At 43.5% G+C, this 25,289-nt stretch overlaps 1 protein-coding gene across 1 annotated transcript in view; it reads right to left on the bottom strand.

Moving 5' to 3' along the window:
- Positions 1 to 265: 265 nt before the first annotated feature.
- The window catches only part of LOC126544823 (poly [ADP-ribose] polymerase 2-like), a 50,028-nt gene continuing 25,004 nt past the window's right edge, over positions 266 to 25,289 (bottom strand). Inside the window, exons 12-14 of the mRNA XM_050192313.3 lie at positions 24,449 to 24,769; positions 12,424 to 12,545; positions 266 to 916 (exon numbers count right to left, since the gene is read on the bottom strand). Coding sequence (XP_050048270.1) covers positions 760 to 916; positions 12,424 to 12,545; positions 24,449 to 24,769 — 600 coding nt within the window. The 3' untranslated portion in view covers positions 266 to 759. The remainder of the gene's footprint in view (positions 917 to 12,423; positions 12,546 to 24,448; positions 24,770 to 25,289) is intronic.

Raw genomic sequence — 25,289 nt, 5'->3', positions numbered from 1 at the left:
CGAGAGAAGCCCGACAGGGCACACACACTTTATATATGACGTGTCTCAGTGGTGACCTTACGGTGTGTCACTACATTGCTTGAATGCTAATAGCATTAACGTTGACATTCACAGTGACATGAGTTCTGCTGAAATTTTCTTTATATTGGAAAACACTGTCAATTGCCAACCATGGATAGAAGTATCGTCCAATATGCATTGCAAGTCAGTCTCCATACTTTCACAGAAAACACCACCACATAAAGGCTTAATTCCACACTAAAAATGTAAAGAAAAATATTTATTCATATAATGACACTGAGATCATGTTTCCTCTTACATATGTAGCAGGATTAATGTATAAGGATATCAACCTGCTTATTACTATCACACAACACAAATGAACACACGAACAAGATCATGAGAAATATGTAATGGACATGCTTTTTGTAAAAACAGCATTTTTTTTCAATTAAGAACACACCTTACAATACAAAAAATAACACGCTTAAATTTAAAACAGTTTTGCAATGTGACTGAGTAGATTAATATGCTTCAATGTGTACTTGGCACATCAGTAAATGCTTTAAAAGACATGACAAGTTGACTGGAGAATACTTTACAGAGTAAAGAGTACTTTGGACTTTTTCAGATATTGCACTAAAAAAAAGGGGGGGGGGGGGAAGAGAAAAGGATTGAAAAAATACTCCTTCAGGCTGCACCTCAAAGTGCAATAATTATCACAGTTAGAAACAGTGAAAATATGTGTGCTGTACGAGGTTACTTTCTGGCCCTCTCTTTTTCAAATTTTACCTTAACAAGATATGTCATCTTCACCTGGTCAGTATTGTACACAATATACTCATTATACAAAAGGGAGGTATTTAACTGTTGACGCCGTATCAGCTTCCCACACGCCAGCTTGACTCCATTTGACCTGCAAAGACAAAACAATAGCCTACACTTAATGTTCATGCTCACAGAAAAACAGGAAGGTGTATGCTAACTGCAAGCACAGTAGAATCCCATTAATATGACACCAGTTGTCACATTTTGCCTGACTGCAAAATGTGCTACATGTTAGTGTAGTCGGAGCACAAGACCTACACATATTTCATGCAATGAACTAAAGAAGGCTAGAAGGAAAACAGAAGAACTGAAGAAATGGTCTAGAAATGGATAATTCCATTCCAGCTGTCTCAACCTTGTTGCTCGGCTATCTACGATTTCTGTTGGAAAATTTTAGATCCTTCAGTAAAGCACAAAGTCATTTCATGAAATATATTTTGTGAAGAAAATTTATCACCAGCTTGAGCACCATGAAAAGTTTCTCATGAGGCACAAAAGTGTGTCGTAAAAGGCATTGCCAAAAGTGGCAGTTTCATCCAAATGGCAAAGCATTGATAGCAAATGGCAAAGTATTTGAAAACTACATGAAGTAAGGTTTGTAGTTTTACTGACCATACAAATTGCAGTAAACATTAGTTTACGAGTTAAATGAACAAGCATGGTGTTACACACTTCATCATCATCATCATCAGCCTAGTTACGCCCACTGCAGGGCAAAGGCCTCTCCCATACTTCTCCAACTGCCCCGGTCATGTACTAATTGTGGCCATGTTGTCCCTGCAAACGTCTTAATGTCATCTGCCCACCTAACTTTCTGCCGCCCCCTGCTACGCTTCCCTTCCCTTGGAATCCAGTCCGTAGCTCTTAGTGACCATCGGTTATCTTCCCTCCTCATTACATGTCCGGCCCATGCCCATTTCTTTTTCTTGATTTCAACTAAGATGTCGTTTACCCGCGTTTGTTGCCTCACCCAATCTGCTCTTTTCTTATCCCTTAGCGTTACACCCATCATTCTTCTTTCCATACCCCGTTGCGTCGTCCTCAATTTCAGCAGAACCCTTTTCGTAAGCCTCCAGGTTTCTGCCCCATATGTGAGTACTGGTAACACACAGCTGTTGTACACTTTCCTTTTGAGGGATAGTGGCAACCTACTGTTCATGATTTGAGAATGCCTGCCAAACGCACCCCAACCCATTCTTATTCTTCTGGTTATTTCAGTCTCATGATCATGATCCGTGGTCACTACCTGCCCTAAGTAGATGTAATCCCTTACCACTTCCAGTGTTTCGCTACCTATCGTAAACTGCTGTTCTCTTCCGAGACTGTTAAACAGTACTTTAGTTTTCTGCAGATTAATTTTCAGACCCACCCTTCTGCTTTGCCTCTCCAGGTCAGTGAGCATGCATTGCAATTGGTCTCCTGAGTTACTAAGCAAGGCAATATCATCAGCGAATCGCAAGTTGCTAAGGTACTCTCCATCAACTTTTATCCCCAATTCTTCCCACTCCAGGCCTCTGAATACCTCCTGTAAACATGCTGTGAATAGCATTGGAGATATCGTATCTCCCTGTCTGACGCCTTTCTTTATAGGGATTTTGTTGCTTTCTTTGTGGAGGACTACGGTGGCTGTGGAGCCGCTATAGATATCTTCCAGTATTTTTACATATGGCTCATCTACACCCTGATTCCGTAATGCCTCCATGACTGCTGAGGTTTCGACTGAATCAAACGCTTTCTCGTAATCAATGAAAGGTATATATAAGGGTTGGTTATATTCTGCACATTTCTGTATCACTTGATTGATAGTGTGAATATGGTCTATTGTTGAGTAGCCTTTACGGAATCCTGCCTGGTCCTTTGGTTGACAGAAGTCTAAGGTGTTCCTCATTCTATTTGCGATTACCTTAGTAAATACTTTGTAGGCAACGGACAGTAAGCTGATCGGTCTATAATTTTTCAAGTCTTTGGCGTCCCCTTTCTTATGGATTAGGATTATGTTAGCGTTCTTCCAAGATTCCGGTACGCTCGAGGTTATGAGGCATTGCGTATACAGGGTGGCCAGTTTCTCTAGAACAATCTGACCACCATCCTTCAACAAATCTGCTGTTACCTGATCCTCCCCAGCTGCCTTCCCCCTTTGCATAGCTCCTAAGGCTTTCTTTACTTCTTCTGGCGTTACCTGTGGGATTTCGAATTCCTCTAGGCTATTTTCTCTTCCACTATCGTCGTGGGTGCCACTGGTACTGTATAAATCTCTATAGAACTCCTCAGCCACTTGAACTATCTCATCCATATTAGTAACGATATTGGCGGCTTTGTCTCTTAACGCACACATCTGATTCTTGCCTATTCCTAGTTTCTTCTTCACTGTTTTTAGGCTTCCTCCGTTCCTGAGAGCCTCTTCAATTCTATCCATATTATAGTTCCTGATGTCCGCTGTCTTACGCTTGTTGATTAACTTAGAAAGTTCTGCCAGTTCTATTCTAGCTGTAGGATTAGAAGCTTTCATACACTGGCGTTTCTTGATCAGATCTTTCGTCTCCTGCGATTGCTTACTGGTTTCCTGTCTAACGGCGTTACCACCGACTTCTATCAATACACGCCATTTTAGGTGTATGGCTGCACTTAACGTTCAAGAAAAATGTCTTGCTCTCATAATGAAGTAATGTGGTTTCATTGCGATAAAAATTATATGGGAACTCTAGGTGAATTTTTGCCGCTGCCAGTAGTGTGAGGCTTCATATAAAGTCCACGTGCGATATCCTATCGTGTACCGTATGCTGTGGGTGCGAAGTAAAATGTGGGGGTGAGCCAAGAAGGATGGTAGCTTGATGAGTACTTAGTGTTCCGGGTCATGTAATAAAGTGTGTGCAAGTGTGTTCGATTCGGTTCGATACAACAATCGAACACACTTGCACACACTTTATTACATGACCCGGAACACTAAGTACTCATCAAGCTACCATCCTTCTTGGCTCACCCCCACGTTTTACTTCGCACCCACAGCATACGGTACACGATAGGATATCGCACGTGGACTTTATATGAAGCCTCACACTACTGGCAGCGGCAAAAATTCACCTAGAGTTCCCATATAATTTTTATCGCAATGAAACCACATTACTTCATTATGAGAGCAAGACATTTTTCTTGAACGTTAAGTGCAGCCATACACCTAAAATGGCGTGTATTGATTATGAACTACAGTCGCACACACTTATAAAAATATTCAAGTGCGACGAAAATTCCATTGTTATAACCGATAATTGTTATAACTGGGTTGCATTAAAAAAAAATCAGGATGGGGGATGGCGTAGCTGTTCTGAGAAAACTATAATAGCAAGTAGGCCAGTTATCCCCACCACTTTCCTCCATACGGCTTCTGTGTTGACTCGTTTAACTGTTTTAACTCTGCTTACCGCACGCTGATCACATATTATTAGCGAACCGCGGCTGTCAGCGTTAAATAATGGCACTGCTATAAAAACTGCAAAGAAGGGTCATGGGCGGCAAGTGGCATACAAGCTCTGCCAAGGCATTGCTCTAGTGGCCCCAAAAGGCGCCTTTTAAAAAATGCGGGAAGGTTGCCGTGGCAGCATCTCGGCTTGAGAAATCCAGAAGAAATGCTGGAGCAAGATCGCCACAAGCACCTCACCACGTACTTCTCACTGGCTTGCTTTACGCAAAGCTTGCCGACATCCTTCTCCAAGGCATCCAGGTGCTCCACGTAGTGAAATGGAAGGTCCTTCGCGAAAACAAGACCATGAGAGACTGAATCACCTACACGACCTCCCGCAGGGACAATGTTGAGGCAGCCTGCCTTACCACGTCGTGGCTGCCACTGTCGCTATCCAATGCAAGCATCTTTGCAACCATCGATCATCAGTTAGAAGCACTTCGTTTCCAAATCTATAGCAGTGCGCTTTCTTTTCACCGGCAACAACGTGCATCACGATTGACACTGGGACTTGCGCTCCTTTACGACAACGCCCCTATCATGTGTCACGTGTGGAGCGTCGTGTAATTACGGAGCAAGTTGACGACATGATTCAGCAGAGAGTCGCACCTTCTTGCAGCCCTTGGTCCTCTCTTGTTGTACTGGTCAAAAAGAAAGATGGCTCTATTAGGTTCTGTGTGGACAACTGGCGCCTCAACAAGATTACTCGCAAAGACATCTATACTTTTCCTCGAATAGACGACGCCCTCAATTGCCTTCAAGGTGCCGAATTTTTTTCTTCTCTCGACTTGTGATAGGGATATTGGCAGGTCTTTATGGCGGAGTTTGATCTTCCGAAGACGGCATTCATTACACCGGATGGTCTATATGAATTTACAGTGATGCCTTTCGGACTTTGCAATGTGCCTGCAACATTCAAGCATATGATGGATGGCATTTTACGCGGTCTGAAATGGAAGATATGTCTTTGCTATCTCGATGACGTGACCTGGACAAACTACGTGTTGTTGCCGAGTTTCTGAAGTCTTTTACCATCAAAGAGCTTAGAAGCTTTGTCGGCTTGGCCTCCTAGTTTCGTCTCTTCGTACGAAATTTTGCCTTAATCATAGCTCCGCATACGAAGCTCCTTGCCGACCCCAGCGACCTTTCTCATTGGACACCGGCCTGTGACAACGCCTTTGCGACACTGCGCCGCCTACTTACTTCGCCACCCGTGCTATGCCATTATGACCCTGCTGTGCCAACTGAAATACAAACAGACGCCAGTGGTACCGGCCTTGGTGCAGTTTTTGCGCAACGCAAGCCTGGCTTCCCTGAGTATGTTGTGGCATATGCAAGATGTGCCTTCACCAAGGCGGAAGCAAATTATTTGGTCACTGAAAAAGAGTCCCTTCGCAATTGTATGAGCACTAGGAAAATTTTGCCCCTATTGGTACGGCAGGCCTTTCAACGATGTAACAGACCATGACGCACTCTGACAAGGTAAATACATTTATTTTTTTCCTCTCAAAACAAAGCACAGAATGAGAGAGGACTGAAAGGAAAAAGCTCCCAAATACAGCTTGAGGACCCCCTACGCCCCACAGAGCAGCAGTGTGGTATACACAACAGAATTCAAAATCACAATACCCGCAATCTATTGCATAATTGTAATTTAACACGTAATCTATTACATTATTGTGATTTTACACAATTAACACAATTACACAATTTCTCGTCAATTCCCACTGCACAATTCTAACACCAACGTAGACAAAAATACAGATAGATAGAATTCATTCAAGTCCCTTACAATGCAAAAGGATAGAAAGTTGGGCGAGTTGGTATGGTAACAAGATCTTGGATTGTAGCGCGAAGTTTAATAGAAATTTAGTTGAGAGTTAGCGCTTGTCCTGTCTGCTCCTTTCTGTGTCCATGTCACTTCGCGCTACAATCCAAGGTCATGTTCCCTTACAATGCATTGTCAAACAGTTACATGCTGTTATATTTATAGCGCTGTCCTGTCCCTGTCTTTTTCAATTGCGCTAAAGGCCTTGCCATTTTGAGTTATACAGGTGAGCTATTTGGTCGAAGGCTCAAAAAGATTTATCAATTCCATGAAGGTTTGTGTTGAAAGCGACCTAAGAGAAAAACGATTATCTTCGAGAACATTTAGGTACCTCGGCAGATTGTATGATAAATATTGTGTGCAGTATTTGGTGCGACTTAACGGTAAGGTGCATGACAGAGTGACATACATCATATGTAGGTTCATGACATACTAGCTGAAACATTGTTGGCATAAGGCTATTGTTCGTTGCTACAGCAATTTTGTAAATGCAAAGCAGTTTGAACACATACAAGGTAGTTAGTCTTAAAATATTGAACTGCCTGAAATATTGTCTGGTGCGAGCATTCCACAGTACATTAGCTATCAGTCTTATTGCACACTTTTGTGCAATAAGAAGGCGCTGTTTATTGTGCTCTGTCATCGTAGCCCAAGCTGTGTGGCAATAAGTAATCACTGGCGCTATATATGAATTATAAATGAGGAGTTTAACCTGTGTGGGAAGGGTTAACCTATGTTTACATAACACGCCATTTAACCTGTTCATTTTAACACGAATATTTTCAATTTGTAGGTCCAAGATAGTGTCTCAGAGAATACAACACCAAGAGATTCTATACTGGGTACAATATCAATCTTGCAATGACCTAATAATAGTTCGATATCACCACTTACTACTTTATTTTTTGTCCTATATATCACAGCCTTTGTTTTATTCGTATTAACTTTAAAACAACTTTTATTACACCAGTAACGCAAATATTCCAAAATTGGTTGCCACGGAGGGATAACTCAGCTAGTGTGTTTCCTGTGGCGAGCATTGCAATATCATCAGCGTAAGCTACGAGATGAACCGGAAAGGGGGTATGAAAAATGTCATTTATATACACTAAAAGCAACAAAGGCCCTGAAATCCTTCCCTGAGGTACACCAGACAAGATTGGCTCAACATCTGATGAGGTTTCATTTAAACACAAAATGTGTTTATGGTACTTTAGGTAAGACTGTATTAAAGCAAGACTTATGCCCCTAATGCCATAGTGACCGAGTTTCTGAAATAATAGAAAGTGGTCAATTAGATCAAATGCTTTGGATAAGTCTATATATACCCCGAGAACAAGAAGCTTTTCTTCAAAGGCGGCAATTATAATTTATTTTTGTCTAGTCAATGCCATTTCAGTGGATCTCTGTTTTCTAAATCCAAACTGGTAGTCAGAAAGAACAGAATGCTTACTTAGAAAGTTATTCAACCTGCAACGAATAATTCTTTCTAATGCTTTAGACAGTACTGGAAGAATCGATATCGGTCTGTAATTGGAAAAGTCAGAAACAGAACCACTTTTTTGTATGGCAACAACCTTTGCAATATGCATTTGTTTTGGGAAGATGCCGGTACTTATACAAAGGTTATAAATATATACTAGTGTCGGGGCTAATAAGTCTATCACAAATTTAAATGGTTGGATTTGAAAACCATATTTATCCTTAGATTTACTTGACTGGAGGTTTCAAAACACTAATATTATTTCTGTTTCAGTAGTTGGAAACATGAATAAGGTTTCGCACAGGCATAACCGAAAGGAACATCTGGTGCGACACACAGCGATTTTGTAATATTAATGAAAAACCTATTAAACTGATTGGAAAGTTCCTTCCCGCATAGAACTTCGCCTTCTTTTTCAATGAAAGGACGGCGTGACCGGAAGTTAAGCAAGCGACTTAGTTGGCCCCATTGGTCTCGGGCACTGTTTCTCCAGGTGGGGTCAAAAAGATTGCTAATGTATTCCAATTTCGCCCTCTTCAGTTCTCGGTTTAACTGATTATGGTATTTTTATATGAGTCTAACTTTGCAGGGTCTCAAGATTTAATGAACTGTGTAACTAACTTGTCTTAACTTAATGTAACTAATTAGTTCTGCTGTTATCCATGGTTTTCTATTTTTGCATTTTCTTGCGTGCTGCAGAGGAAAAGAAGTGTCGTAAATAGCTTTCATTTATCAATACATAAATAGGTCATTTATTGATAAGACATATTTCCAGTCAGTGGCGGAAATCGTGTTCCGAAAGCTGCTCAAGGTGTTCAGATCAACGCGGCGATACTTGAAATCATGCGGTCTACGAGTGCTATCTGATCTAACATTAACGAAAGTGAACGTTCGGAGGTAATCACTGATGTCACGGGCGACGGTCCCTGCATCTATGTTAGACTTATCTGCATTTGTGATGATAACGCTGATATGCGCTGGTTGGCTGCACGTTGCTGGTTGGCTTCCCTAAAAGATCCCTCTGGTCGCCTCGGTCATTGGCCTCTTCGTATACAAGAATTCGACACTCATGTTGTTTGGCGATCCAGGCGCAAGCATTCTGACGCAGATGCGCTCTCTCGATCACCCGTGAAATCCAACGAGAAGCGCACCTTCAGAGGTCGACTTTTTCCTGAATGCTCTCACCATCACAGACATACCTTCAGAACAGCGCAAAGACACGTGAATTGCATCCCTCTTGCAAGTTCTCGGCGCCTCTTCACCCGCTAGCCAACCCCGTGCCCTTCGTCGACTAGCCATGCATTTTGCAATATGCGATGCACTTTTGTAGCGCCACAACTACCAGAATGACGGACATAAATGGCTACTAGTTGGCTACTACTTGCGGGCCGATGTGTATGCCTACTTCCATGCTGATCCGCAACTGCCCAAGCTGAGGGGGCTGAGCATGTATCAGCGGCTCCGCCAACACTACTACTGGCGTAGGATGTACACATTTGTCCATAAATATATTCAGTCCTGTTCTGCATGTCAACAACAGAAGACATTTAACCATACACCCAGTCGGCTGCAGCCTCTATCATATCCAGCCTTCCCTTTCAAACGCATTGGCATCAACCTTTATGGACCGCTTCCGTGCTCTGTTGCTGGCAATTGCTGGGTAATTGTCGCAGTCGACCATCTCGCATGATACGCAGAAACAGCTCTACTCCCTTGCAGGTGGTGCTCATGACATCGCTTCCTTCATATTGCATCGTTTCATACTCCGTCATGGTGCACCACGGGAACTGCTGAGCGACAGAGGCCAAGTGTTTTTGTCCAGCGTCATACAAGTGCTCCTCCACTCGTGCTATATCGTTCACCGATCATCTACAGCCTACCACCCTGAAACTAATGGCCTCACAGAATGTTTCAACCACACGCTGGAGGAGATGCTTTCGATGTACTATATTGATTCTGACCATTCTAAACGGGACGTCGTTCTCACCTTCGTGCCTTACGCATATAACACCGTGACACAGTCCACAACTGGTTTTTCCCCATTTTTTCTTTTATATGTCATGAACCGTCCTTAACTTGACACAATTTTACAGTACTGCCCGGACGCCTCTGAATTCGGTCCAATTTCCGACGTCGCACAGCATGCAGAAGAGTATGGTCAGCTGGCCCACTCGTTCACGTCCGACAGCCAAGCCCTCCAGAAAGGTCGGCACGACAATGATCAGCATGTGCAGAGTTTTGCCATTGTATTTCTCGTGTCTCAGACTACCATTCCACTCTCCTGGCCTCACTCCCAAGTTTGCTGCCAAGTACCACGGGCCACACCGCGTCATCAAGTGCGGTCTCCCGTCACTTATGTCATTGAACCGGTCAACCCCTCCTCGGACAAGTGCCGCCTTGGTCGCGACACAGTTCACATCAGCCACCTCAAGCTGCATCACGACCCTCTCATCCTTTCACCGCCTTGAGTCGCCACGATGGCTCCTCTTCACCACCGGACTTATTGTAATGAAGAAGAAGAACAGGAAGCAAGCAGGAGAGGGGCGCTATCATCAATGTAGGACGCGAGCGCAGATCACGAGCTGTTGGCGCCTACACCGTTGTTCCCTTGGGACTGTGTTGGTTTTTCACCTGTCGCTTGCCGTCAATAAATCCCCTTATCACAAATTATTACTTTCAATCATGTTTCTTCAGATGCTTCTTTGAAGTTTCACATAAGAATTGTCAAAAAATGTCTGAACGGTTATTACTGCTTTACCTCCATTCAACACCAGTGATCAGGCTATAATGTTGTGCATCATGGCATACATTGCGACTACATCTTGAAATAAAATGTTACAACATAATAGCACCAAAAATTAGAATATTTCCTGTGGTAACGGAAGAGTCAGAAACACAAACAATGTTCCATGACAAAGGCCCCATTACACTCTTAATATGCTTCACCGCACAACAACACGTCTGTATTCCGGCGAAGCTGACTTTGAGGAAACAGCAAAACAACTGCACCGTGACATGGTTATCAGGACTGACGATCACAAACTTCCAGCATTTTGCACTTCCAAATTTGCCTCTGCACCGCAAACCTACATGACTACCGATTCAAATACAACATAATATGTGGGAACATTACAGGATGGTGACATATCAAATGAGAACATAATACGTAGGAGTAAATAGGCTTTAGGTTAGGACTGCGAAAACACTACAAAACAGCCGGGAAAATGCAACTGCAGGACATGTGTCTACAGGGTTCCATTGCACTATGAACAAATAAATAAATAAAAGAAGTCAGCAATGTAACTTTTTATTTACTTTATATTGCTGAACTTCACATGTATCCAGCAACGGTGAATGTGACTGGTTTGGTGTTACATTGCTTTTAATAATAACTTCTCTTCATTTACCACTGTTTATCCTTACTTTATAAATTTACTGGAGAGGTAAAATAGCACAACAGGGTATATTATGTAAATTCTCCTGAAACTATTCATATCCTGCAGCAATGGCCACCACACATGATACTTTGATGGGTTAAACTTTAAAGGAATAAAACATATAAACAGTAAACTACATTTAATGTGCCAAATTACCTACACTAATCTTCAATATTCAGTCATCTACAACTGCTCCTGCAACAGTAAGCAAGTAATCATGCTTGTACAAACTCAGTTGTAGTGTTCAATCTACTACCGCAGTCACTTCATAGCCTAACACTTTGAAGGGCAAAGACAAATATGCAGCACCGTGGAATACACCCCAAATGTTCTATGCCTATTTACGGTGCCGTATGTATGTTTGAAGAACGCACCAATTTTTAACTCTCTGCTGCCCAGCAAGTGCTGCCACATTGTGTGGATACAATAATTTTTTTTCCCTCCATTGTCTCTTGGTTTTAATCCCATGGCTTGTTTACACCGACACGTCTGCGACCGCTCACGCATCTGCATAGGCGCACAGCAGTTGGTTGGTTTTGTCTCGCGGGATGTTTCCGTTTGTTGCGCCTGCAAAAACTGATACCTGGTTTCTAATCCCTCAAAGGGTCAACACTACATGCTCGCTCGTTTATTGCTCACAGATAATTGCTCACAGCACCTGCATGTTCACAAGCAGGCGCTGCTTGTGCCACCGTGTAGAAACGAGGCTGCCATGTCTGCGTTTCTCTTCTTGAGACTCGCTAAAACTGACTGCCCCTCGTTGGCAATGGGAGAAAGGATTACTGCAAGTTTCTGATTCGTTTGGTTTTTCCGATGGGCGCACAACCATAGTTTTCTTGCATGTGCTCACATACACGGTTCCATTGTACTATGGTCATGCGCACCGGTTGCTCTTCTGCATGTTAGTAGAGCGGCTATTCCTTCAATGCAGGCTACTGCCCAAGTGCCAAATTAGAATGTATCTATTCCACTGTATCTACTTTTTAAATTCTTACTATAAGCATTTATGCAAGCTCCTCTGTATTCATGAATAAACAATGCATGTTTACCAAGGGGAAATATTTTTTTGCCACTTTCTGGTCACTGTACAAAAATCGCAGTGCTTTTTTTTTTCGAAATATGTAACCTTGAAGATTTTAAATCTGCAATAAAAAAAAAATCGACCCCGGGGGGGGGGGGTTCAATTTGGCAAAAAAGAAATTACCTTCAAAGGCTTAACATGCAGAGAAGCTGCAAATGGCACTTGTTTCTCCACAACTGGTCTACAGGCAGGTACACATAAACCTACAACCTACAGTGCACATACATGTATAAACCAAGTTGCTAAACCATTAAGAAGTTCCACAAAACGGAATGTGCAAGTAAAGAAAGAGAAAATAAAGCGACTTACATAAGGGCATAACCAGCCATCTCTGGAATGTGTGCACCAATGCCCATTACACTGTTGATTCCAGGTGGCAACTTGTCATATGTCTTGGAGTGCGTTTCTGCCTTGACAGTTCCCAGGGATACCTGCATTTTTAGAAAAACTAGACAATGTAGCACATGATTAACTGTGACATTGCAGAGTGAATGTGTGCAAGACAACACACACATGAGTGTAACGTTCCTAGTTAAAGGACACAATAGACATAAAGCATTGCTATGGAACTGGCGTCCATCTTGTCTACCTTTATCATAACTTCATTCTCTTCTCCTGTACCCAGGTTTCTGTGCTTCTTCATCTTCTATTCGAAGGATCATACCGCTTCAGTGAGTATGTATAAGTTCAAGACGTTGAAACAAACTTGTTTTTCAGCATGGACATGTGCATCCTTTCTTTTTTGCAGCAATTATATCTCAGAGCAAGTACCAATTAGGTCAACAAGTTCTTCTGGAGAATCAATGGTATTTCTTCAGAACAGTTTAAAATTGTGATAGCATCATTCACAACTGCGCGGCACCAAATGTTCTGAAGCATCTAAAATTCATCAGCACCGAGTGTAGGCTGCAAATATGCAACAGTGGTTGTCTCACAAAAGTAATATGGAGATAGCATTGCTAATTTAAGCTCTAAAGCACTAATTACTTAGGATACCTTTTTTGGAAATACCTTTTAAAAGGATAGTATTGAGTTAAGTTCTCTGGAGGATTACACTTATGAAATACCAAACAAATCAGTCTTATCGTAAGACCAGAGGCCTGGCAAGTGAGACGAGATGCAAAATCAAAACATGGGTGACAAAAGCTCAAGTGAGAACAACACTAAATCAAATTTCGACTGGTAAAGTATTCTTTCAAATCTCATAAGTGCAACAATCAGCAAATGGCTTGCGCGTAAAGGCGGCACTCGAGAAGCCACCATCTATCTTGCCTCACCCTTGCACACTTTCACTCACACCTAAAGCGCAAAGTGTGTGCAGCGCGATAGGATCTTATTGCACTTGACTTCATACAGAACATGATGTGGCTCCACTTAGGCGGTTGCATTTGTCACGCCACATGCGATTTCAGGGGTGCGTTTACAAGCAGCCAATTGCAATTCAACCATGTGAACATCTGCATCCACGGAAGTGTCCATTTATTGTCCCGGCATTCCTTTGCCGTGGAGGCGAAATGTCATTCTATTGAAATCGCATACAAACACACTTCATTAAATTGAGGTTCTAAATACATGGTGTTCTATGGACAAGAGGTTATGAAAAGTTAAACTTCATTATATTGATAATTTCGTTATACTGAAGTTCATTATATCAAGGTTTAACTCTATTAGACTGGCTCAGAAAGTCGCAAAAATGGGAAGCGTCATGAACTAGCAATGAAACCTTGGTACATGAGATGTATGCAATCAGATTACTGTACGTAGGGCGGCTGTTAAGTTCTCCATACCTAGTTAAAAATTGCAGTCTTTCTATTACAGACACTTGCGCTTTACGCGTATTAGAAGCAAAAGAAACTCACACTAACAAGCAACACTGCGTTTGCAGCAACAAGTGGAATGGCAGAGCTGTGGTATCACTCGTTGCGTGGCGGCGCACGAGTGCTTTTGTTCCCACGCCAGTTGCAATTGAGCATTTCAAGTTCTGTGTTCCCCTTGCAAGATACAAAATGCCATCAACCTATTGTGCTGTAAATGGGTGCCACCGTTTCATGAATAGCACCAATGGCATATCCTAGTGCTTCCCACAAATGAAAGTGTGCAATTACTATCGCGTTCACCTATCACTGTTTCCAGCATACAACTTCATGATCACAATCACAACTGCAGATAGAAAAATTCTGATAAAAAAGTTCCACAATGTGTGCTGTATTACCACTGCAGTATTGGAGACTGACCAATAATATCTCCATTGCACTAAAAAAGTCCCACAAAACTGGCTGTCAGTTCCTTCAAGAGCTTGAAACTAGGTATGTGGTGTCCATCCCTCTGTCAGTTTTTTTCTGTTAGGATGATGATCACAATGGCTGTTCGTGTCACTATCAAGCCATTGTAAACAGGTCAGCTCCTTATCCTGATCATCTCTCGCCATTGGGGAAATAAAAAAAAAAACTAGGGAGGACGCTTCAGCTTCACCTTTAAGAGTGGAATGTGAGAGCATTCCAATATCCCCCGACTGCTTCTCACGCTTCCCAGCAACTGCGGCTTATGTAACTGTAATGTTTACCAGGAAACATTAGCAGCGAACGCTATGCATGAAGGCAAGCTGTCCAGTAGAAATGTGGCTTCATGCGTGGGCCGCGATGCTGGTAAGCTCCCTAGATAAAACAAGTTTGAAGGCAGCGACACTCATTATACTTTGCGGCGTCCTTCTCACTCTCGCACTAGCTCTCTTTTCTACTTAATCAGAGTCTGTGATTGGTGCATTACTTGCATATGATGTGCTAAATGGCTAGAGGTAGTATTTAATATATTGCAAAAGGTTCAAAACTAGTGCGCAAGCACTAATTAATGTCCTTAGATTTTCTGCTAGAAAAAAATATCTAGAGACGTCAGCGCTAATAATCTTGTCGGATTTTTGCCGGAAGGCACAGTCGTAGCCAAGACATAGAATGGCATTTCAAAGTGTGCTACGGCAGCTGACATAAAAAAGTACACGGCACTGTAATAATCCGCACGAGAAGCTCCTTGCAGCTCTGTGGAAGCTACTGGCGCCTTGGACATATAGGAAGGCGAACACATCAAAATGTTTTCGTCCGAGTTTTGTTGCCTGCTATCGACACCTGTAACGTCCCAAGTGTCCGCAGCCGCATCGTTGCACAATACGCAAATGGGGCGTGGTAGCAGACATGCGAATTATATTCACCTTTTGCAAGCATCTGCATTCCCATACCTTGCAACCTTGGCTCTGCTAAACACTGCTTATGAGATAAAGTATACTTCACTGAAGACAAGTTTTTCTTAGAGTGAAATGCTGCCTGCGTCGGAGCCCCAAAACAGCTGTATGACCTGACCAGCTGTCGGAGCGAACACGCAGCCAGATGCCCGCATCGGTGATACACCCCAAACAACAAATGTTTTGGTGCTGTAACAAGAGGTTGCGTTTACTCGAATCCTGGGGCTTTCTTTGAGTTACAGTACATTTTTTCTCAGCAGTTCCTTCAGGCTTACTTAGCTGACAATAGGGGGCTAACGTCCTTCTGAATATGCTAGCCCATGCCTGATCATCTGCTCGGTACCTAGTTGGCGTTTGCTCCTTGCAGTCATCGTGTACTGTACAAGATAGAGTAGAAAATAATATGTTCCGCATGGTCAACACATCAGCGCTAAAGCTGTGGTGCCATCAGCTAGATGAAATTCAAACCTCTTTTATACCTCGACATCGTGTCTGTAGGCCTAACAACGTCAAAACAAAGAGTTGATCGCAATAACGACAAATCATACCTAATGTCCTGCCCTCAGCATGAAGTAAGGCTAAGCGATGGCTGATTTCATCTTTTATTTCTTGCGGAGTGGAGAGCAAGTAACAAGTGTGAATTTGGATTGAAGGGGGCGCATGCAAGGGTGCATACGAGGCACCATGGCTAGTGGTGTAAAAAATAAAACATGCCCAACGTTGCTAGTTGGACAGCATGCATTACGCTTCTTCTTATACTATAGCTTATATTTTGAACTAAGCAATTGCTTATTGTATGTGTGATTTACTTCTATAAAAACATACATATTTATATATTTGGTGCGACAACTCACACCGAACATTTTCTTTTTTATTCACGCCCTCATTAATTTTAACCCTTCTTGTGGGCACTCCAGTGCAGTTTGGGGAAGAGGAAATTAGCAGGAAAGGAGGAGTGGCGCTACCTTGAAAACTTTTATCTAGGGACCTTACGATGTGGCAGAGGGGAGCGCCATCTAGAGGTGTTTTACAAGGAACCAGCTGCGCTGCTTTATGGCCTCTGAGCTGTGCGCGCACTGTCTGTTACACGGAAACTATAGTGCAATTATAGTGCGGAAATTATAGTGCTGCTATGGCCACCAAGAGTTGTGTGCGCCGGTGCGCACAAATCTTGGTGGCCATAGCTGCTTTATGAATGGTAGAAATGCTGGAAAAGGGGTTCGTGGTTGAGTTTCCGCGTAACAGAATTATACTTCCTCGCATCTTTAAAATTACAAACCGATGCTGTTAAAGGGAACACTCAAATGTGCATATCTCACTTTACTGGTGCCCTAGCTGCAAGTGGCTGCAGACGCTATGCTAATGCACTGCACAGGCATGTCGAAAGGAGTCAGAGCTACCAACCACAAGTTATTTGCTGCCAATTTAACCCTTTCGCTGTCGGACCTTTGTGGCCGTTACGCACCCCCAGTGTCGGCTTGGTTTCAGGGAACGAGCATAACAGGGAATGAACATAGCAATTTATTTTTGATTATGATTGGTATACAAATAACGTAGTCAATGCTATATGCACATTTCAGTGTTCTGCAGCTGCTGTTAGTAAACATCATCATCATCAGCAGCCTGACTATAAAATCCGTTCAACATCCGAATCTGACGATGCGGAACCCTCTTCCTCGCATGCGCCTCTGTCCGAGTCCGAATCCGAGCTCGGCTCGTATTCTAAGTCAGAATTGAGCCACCGCACCAATGAGCAGACGAAGGTCCCGCGCGCTCAGCCATCCGAAAGTAACCGCGCGCTGGGAGGATGCGCTTTCAGTCGCCCGCACAACGGAGAGAAATGGGACGTTGCGTGATCAAGAAGACAGAGGGAGATGGAAAAAGGCTAAACAAAGTTCGAAGGGCTTTACGTTTACTGCTGCAAGCCGGAAGCGAGGGTTCGGCGAGAGAGCGAAAGCAGCAATCGAGTCACTCTTTTCAAAGAGGCAACGTCACGTGCGCCTGAACTTGACGCGACGTAGCAGACACACCAGCAGAAGAAAAATAAAAACCTTCAAACCAGCGGAGATGGCAGAACAACCCTTGAACCCATAACCACACGCGCGCGACGCATGATCCAGCGAACGCGGAGCCACCGCGCCACTCAGCAAAGAGAAAGTGGGGAGTGGCAGTCGCACCGTACTCTTCAATACATGGATTAACACAGGTCGGGGAGAATATACGAACTCGTAGAAAGAGTCAACAGATGGCATGGCCAATTCAGGTGCGCCAGCTTTGCGCTCAGGCGCGAAATTTTGAACGCACGATAGAGAACGTACCGGTACGTCAGTGACACCGTATGGGGAAGCGCGATGACGTACCGGTACGTCCGTGACAGTGAAAGGGTTAAACAATCATACTCTTGTGAGGGAAGGAAATCGGCACATACTCTCCAATCTGTACATGCCGTGAAAACACGACATGCTGGTGAGCTCATGTGGAAGCTTTAGTGCCATGCCACTACCTATTTTTCATATTCTTCACAGCTTATTTCACTATTGCAGTAGCATAATTTGTTAATACTTCAACTAAATTCTACTCTTTACAGTCTCTTTAACCTTTTCCGTACAGCAGGAAGTGGCAAAAGTACATGAAAGTTCCCAGAGATTTAAAAAAAAATGTGGCTTTATGACGACTATACTCATCAACGGTAGAAAAAGTGTTAAAATTGCTGCAGCAGCTCCTCAGATACTACTATGATTCTGGCACACTCTAAAAACAGTTCCACCCTTTGGGATGTATATTTGTCACACAACAATAATTGTCATCTGTCTTGCTTGCGTTTCCTTTCTTGAAAACGCTGCGCTCATTACTTTCCTGTCGAGAATGCTCTGTCATGCTGATAAGTACCGGGCTTACAGCGTTAAAAAAGGAAATGCAGGCAAGACAGATGACAATTATCATTGTGTGGCAAATATACACCCCAAAGGGTGCAAGTGTTCTTAGATTGCAGCATGTAACTGTTAGTCAATAAAGTCATTGCAATAAAGCCGGATAACCAGTGCTGTAAAATATATTTAAAACTTTCATTGCTCCCCCATAAAACAGCCAAAATACAGAAAGACAGTACCATGAAATCGGCAGTGTCGCACAGACTTTATCAAGTTGCAACTTAGAAAAAAACAGTGGAAGTTTTGAGCCCCTTTCTGTCAAAAGAAATGCAAATAGACTAGGAGAAACAAACTAGTGCAAGACTTTAGACTTAGAAATAAAGTAGTATTGAAGGACATATTGAAGTACTGGAGGAAGTACAGTAAAAGCTCGTTATTCAAATTCCGCGGGGATGCTACAAAACTTGAATTATACAAAATTCGAACTAATGAAAGTCAGAAAGAACATCACTTGGCTAAGGCGTATATATAGTCCGACGTAGCGTGAACACGCGCACGCACATGCTCCGTCACGTTGGCGAGAAGAACGTCTACAGTTCAAAACCACGGCGCAGCCAACGTAACCGGACGCGGCCAATGCGGCCCGACATAGAGGTGGCTCTTGCTATATCCGAGTGTTCATCGCGCCGACTGCGTCGGCCCATAATACATTGCGCGTAATGAAAAATGGGCGCCCATGCCTCTTCGCCACAGTCGCAGACAGCTGTTCTATGTGTTCAAAGCGGCACACAGGTTAGAGATTGTTGTGTGCATGCTCCAAAGAGAACAGCCGATGATGCACATGTGGAAGCCTGGAGGGGACGCAGGGCCGCCAACTCAAGATAAATTTTCCAGATTAAGGTAAATTTCACGTCTATATTGGGAATAAGGGGAATCTTGCTAATTTAATGGAAATTTTGGGCTCATAGCTGGAATTTTATAGACAATTTATGCTTTTTTTTCTCGAGATAACATTTGAATATCAGCGGCTTCGGCTACTTTTGGGTTATTCCCTCCAGCCGTTTGGCCGTTTGTTGTGTGATCATCTGGCAACACTGGAGCATTCAAGCAACTTTTCTCAGCAAAAATTTGAAAAAGAAAGTTATTAAAGCAATACTGTGTTCTGATAAGGTGCATTACACCAAGCCTAAAATGGGGTTTCATTATCAGTTTGGAGATCCCGGTAACACTTCACCTTGCCAATTTGCTTCGGCCACGGTTTCAGCCTGCAGAACTAATTTTTGCGAAATTTACGCGAGGTGCGAAGGCTATGTAATAATATTTCTCATCGTAAAAATGGAAGTGATGAATAAAACAATTAATATTTTGTATTTTTTGCCCAAATCATTAGCAAAATTTGTTACTGGGCTAGCTGATTCATGCTTAACAACTGAATAATGGTAAGCGCAATTTTAAGCTTCTGTGTCTATCTTCTGTCCCGTCTTGTAATTGCGCTTACCAGTATTTACTTGTTAAACACAAAAGTAACATGCACCAGTCTTTATAACAAGAAAAATTTAGCATGCCTCCAATTCTTACAATCAGTAAAAGATGTACCTGCAGGGTTTACCTACACTGACTGGAAATTTTTTACTCTTTACGTCTATCTTTGTCACTCTCAGACAGTTCATTACCACTATAGGCCACATGTCGTCCTCCAAGCAGTCCACAGTTTGATATTCAGCACATCCTGAACGACTCTGCGACTGTCACAAATGGTATGGTGACCCATGCCTAGTTCCCTTTTATGAGCTTGTGGTGCGAGTAGGGATGGCCAATGAATTTTTTAATCGATTAACAATTAACAATTAATCATTCATCATTTTAGCCTTTAATATATCAGTCAACATTTTTGCCAGGCACTTTTAAAGAGGTCGAAACACAGTTATCTACTTCTATAGGACCTTATTTTAATGTTTAAGAAGTGGAACCAAGTTTGAAACACAAACGTTTGATAAAGGATAATCTTTAATTTGTTAAAGACTAAATATAGTTGGCACTAGTGGCTTTTGAAAAGATAAACACTATATGTTATAAAATGACACTTCGTGCAGAATTAAATAAGATACATGACACTAGTGAACCCCTGCACAGAGAAAGGTGAAGTCCAACTGAAATGTGCAAGAAATTGCAATGTGCTCATGGAAAAAGGAAATTACTGGTTTAGGATATTAAATCACATGCTCTTTTCTACAGAGCAAAGGAATGTCAATTGGCTGGGATGTTTGGGTGAATCCGACATCTTCTTTGAATGGCCACACCACCAGCATGCAAGAATAGATGATTCGACGCTACAGACTTTCTGAAAGCAACATGAACTCCATCACTGTCAAATACATACTCCAAACTGGCACATACGCTGTGCCACGTTTTTAGTGGAATGGGAGTGGCACGACGATCAATGACTGCATTATTATAATATGCCTTGGACTGCGAGGGCATTTCAAGTTTGCAGCTTCGGGTGGCATGGGCAGTGTGGGGGAAAATAGGGGAAGCACTCGACACGGCATCACTCAGGACTCGAAAAAACAGACTGCAGTCGCTCTACCAGAGCCGCACAGTCACTGCCCATGCACCGCCATTCCAGTAGGATTTCAAAATTTTCGCACCACTCCTATCAAATTCTCAAAAATGATTAGTCGAATAAGTCTATCAATTAAGTTGATTAAATGAACGGTGGACATAGATGAAAATTAGTTTTGCAGGATACATTTAATCGACTAATCATTCGATATCACCAACCTTAGGTGTGAGGCATGCAAAACTCCAACATTTAAAACACATGTGGCTCTATTGTAGCTTGCTGAGCAAGTAAAATAACTTTTCTTTTAAACGAGCCTCAATGATGGAAGCTGCACACTGTCATCACCAACCTAGCAATAACTTGTCTTCATTTTACGATGACACAAGCTCTGACACTAGGCTATTGCAAATAGCCTACTTATGGGTTTACTTGAAACTCTCGCATGGCCAGGCCATAAATTGGAGTTTTCAGCAGAAGATAGCTTATCTACGATGCATCTACTGTCTCCTAGTGCTGCCAAACCAATGTTACAGCCATTACAGTTGGGCACGTGTGGGCTGGTCTGTGTTTTATGACCAAATTCAGGGTGAAATTACCATATAGTGCGGAATATAGGTCGAGGTTTCTTCAAAAAAATATTACTAAAAGGTCACCCCTCGAGTTATATACCGGCCCTTGGCACAACCTGAATAGTCGTCTGGCAACATGTAGGAGCGCAGACCTTTCGGAATTCGCATTGTTATCACCTCCTTGGTGACCGACGCGGCCCAACGTTAACGCGGCCTACGCAGTTGGGCCGATGCCATCTTCCCTTTTCGTGCAGCAATCGTTCCTGGTGTTGCTAATTTCCCGACAACCCGCAAAATGAGTACGAGTACTCGACGTCAGTTCACCGCGGCGTTTAAAAAGAAAGTCATCGAATATGCTGAAATGCATGGGAACATGTCTGCCCAGCGGCAATTTGGCGTCTCGGAAAAAAGCATCCGGTACTGGCAAATGCAGAAAGTCAAGCTTTCTGCCTGCAACACGCGAAAGACGTCCTTTCACGGGCACCGCGTGGTGCACTCGGAGCTCGAAGACAAGGTGGCGGATTTTGTCCACGAGCATCGTGCCAGATCTTTGCCAGTGACAGCGGAACTCATCTGCATCAAAGCTATCGAGATTGCCCGAGAATCCGGACTGCCCAAGGAACAATTCAAGGGCTCCATTTGCTCAGTTCGTCGCTTCATGCGACGCAAGGAATTCGGATTTCGACAGCGCACATCAATCTGCCAGAAGCTGTCAGAGGCATACGAGGACAAGCTGGCCGAATTCCAGCGCTATGTTATCCGTCTCCGGCAGCAGCATGGCTACATGTTGGGACAGATCGGCAACGCTGATGAAACGCCGGTGTGGTTCGACATGCCATTGCCACCACAGTGTGCGAATGCGGCACAAATGAAGTAAAGCTTCTTTGTACGGGGTACAAGCATTCGCACTTCACAGCAATGCTTGCGCTTACTGCAGATGGCAGAAAGTTGCCCCCATACATAATCTTCAAGAGGAAGACAATGCCGAAAGAGGCTTTCCCGCGGGATGTTGTCGTTTGCGTGAATGAAAAGGGCTATATGGACAAGGCCCTCATGCTCAATTGGATCAAGACCGTCTGGAATCGGCGACCCGGCGCACTCCTGCGGTGTCCGAGCATGCTCATCTTGGATGCCTTTCACAGGCACTTGACAGCAGGTGTGAAGCAGGCACTCCGTGACAGGAGGACGGAGCTCTCGTCATTCCTGGAGGCATGACGTCAACACTTCAGCCACTGGACGTCATGCTCAACAAGCCTTTAAAGACCGTGTCCATGAACAGTCTAATCAGTGGATGGCCAGCGACAACCCGACGACCCCAACCGGCCAACTGCGTAGGCCGCCTCTCGCCCCTGTGGCCACATAGGTGTCGCAGGCTTGGCGCTCGCTGCCCGACGATATGGTGGTGCGGGCATTCAAGAAGTGTTGCATTAGCAACTCCTTCAACAGCACTGAGGATGACATGTTGTGGGACGCAGCCACTGAAAAGCAGTCGTCTTCGGATGAGAGTTCAGACAGCTCAAACAAATGAGCAGGTGACGAGTCTGGCAGCACCACTAAATAAAACGAAGTTCTGTGACTTATAATTTTTATGTTGACTTCCTTGCTTCAATGTAAGGGGGTCGACCTATATTCCGCATTATACGGTACGAAAGGCTTGGCTCATATAGATGTATAGATGCCGGCCAGGACTTCAGTCAGAACAGAATTAGTCTAAAGTACAGTCAAACCTCGATACATTGAACACAGATATATTGAATTATTGCGCATATCAAACACTTTCTATATCACCTGGAAAATCGCCTGCATTTTTTATTTCGAACGGGGTTGGACATTAAAATATATCGAACTCCGCCACCCCAAACCACGTCCGCTCTGTTGACAGGCGGTGAGCTTTCCCGCAACACCCTCGAAGATAGCGGGAGCGCGATGGGCACTCCCAACTGCTGCGCACTATAGCTGCACACATCGATCGCACCGAGGGTGCCATTTGAATGTAGCAGCGTACGCACGCAGCGGCTTGGCTAGTTCGACGTCAACGACACATTGAATTTGCTGCACTGGCTCCTCCTGGGTGCCGCGCTCTCCGCCTGCTGCGCCTCACGAGGACTGGCGGCTTGCATACACAAAGATGCGCGACAGTGCGCACTCACTGGGCTCACTCATGGACACCTTGGCATACGCCACTTAACACTTTGTTATTGACACTGTTTCAAAATGCTTCGATTGACGGACGTGGAGATCGTAGCAGAAGTAGCGGCCAAATGAAGTTGCTGCTGAGGTTGATCCTGCAAGCACTGATGTTGCCCCGCTCCCACTTTAACTGAGGCTGTAGCTGGTTTGGCCCTTCTATGCCACTACTGCGGCACAATAGAGGGCACTGGCCTATCGCTTGTGGATTGTTTAGACTATGTTGAGGACTCCTCGTGTTAAAGCTCGCAGCTGCCAATAAGAAGCAGGCTACACTGCTGCAGTACTATTAGCCAAATAAATGAATACTTTGTGTGAAGCTTTAAGTTAATATTTACTGTGCCACGATTGGGGCGCGATCAGGGATCGTTGTTTTGAGCATGCATTTGGTTGTGCCGCATGCGATTGGCCTAGGCCATGTCGACTTCACGCGGCTGACAATCGGCACAGCCTAAGTTAATTGGACGCGGCGCAACCGAACTCGCGCTCTGAACAACGATCCCCGATCGCGCCCTTGGTTCATTGATTGATTTGCGGAAGTTTTTTATGCGTTCTTTACATTATTTTATATACCAAATTCTGGCTATATCGAACTATTTCACGATCACCACACTGTTCGATATAACAAGGTTCGACTGTAATTAAAAATCTGCATTTCCTTTTTTCCTCTTTTTTGTGCAAAATCATGTCTATATCCATGTATCATAGACATCTAGCAAATGACATAAAATTATCAAACAAAGACAAAATGTTAATGAGTTGCCCTTTTGTTCGTCACCCAGCACAAAACCTTGGTTGCAATTACCAGAGTGCACCATTTGTGCAGTTCTGCCAGTGAGGTGTGGCTGAAGAAAAGGTAACTGCTGTGGTGCTAAACAATATTTTTGATGCTTAGAGCTGGAAGGTTGTTCACCTCGCAAAGAAGCAGCAGCCCTTCTTCCAGTGGTTCCCGGAGACAATAGTTTGCACTCTTGCTGACACAGTCAGCAAAGTAGACACCTTTGCCAAACATGTAGCCATTGACCGGGACATGAGGAGGGGCAATGCACAGTCCTTTGCTCAGAATGCCTGCGATGTTTGAGCACCGTGAGCCGTGCCACAGCATTATGTGGTTTCCAACAGAGACAAAGTTCTCGTTGTAGGATGTCTTCTCGATTCGAAACACATGCTGCAAAACAATCCGGAAGCCAACATGCGTTGATCCATGGGTGTTCTTAATGGCCAGCTGAATGAGCTGAAAAATAAAGAGGGAAATGAAATATAACGCTTCATTTTATGTCTTCATTTATATGCCACACTAAGAGCGAAATTCAGACTAATAGAGCATTAGGGAAGAACTGGGTAACATTATATGCTGTAGTGGGCCATAGCTTTGCTTTACTTCATAGACAATACTGCAGTAGCACTCACTGCATACAGAGACAATAAAAATAAATAAAATGCATGCAGCAACGTTTTGTGTCATCTCAGAGAATGTGCACACAAGCGCAAGACATACTGCTATAACAAAACATCTACATTTGTATATCTATACCAGAAATGTGAAAGAAGTAACACAGTCAGTGCAGATATCATTGAGCGGTCGCCCTTTCACGGAGAACTGAAGTCAGACGTAAACATATCGCCTCCATTGTTTCAAACTTCTTTTACAGAATGCCATGTTGTCGAACGGTGCGTGAACAGCCAATGAGACTGTGGCTTGCTAAAAGGGACAAAGTTTATTGTGCTCTTGCTGCCACAGTGGTAGGATAAAA

This window comes from Dermacentor andersoni, chromosome 1, assembly GCF_023375885.2.
Source record: "Dermacentor andersoni chromosome 1, qqDerAnde1_hic_scaffold, whole genome shotgun sequence".
NCBI classification, from domain to species: Eukaryota; Metazoa; Arthropoda; class Arachnida; order Ixodida; family Ixodidae; genus Dermacentor; species Dermacentor andersoni.
The sequence above is the reverse complement of the archived record's forward strand: the minus strand, read 5'-3'. Positions and strand labels throughout refer to the sequence as shown.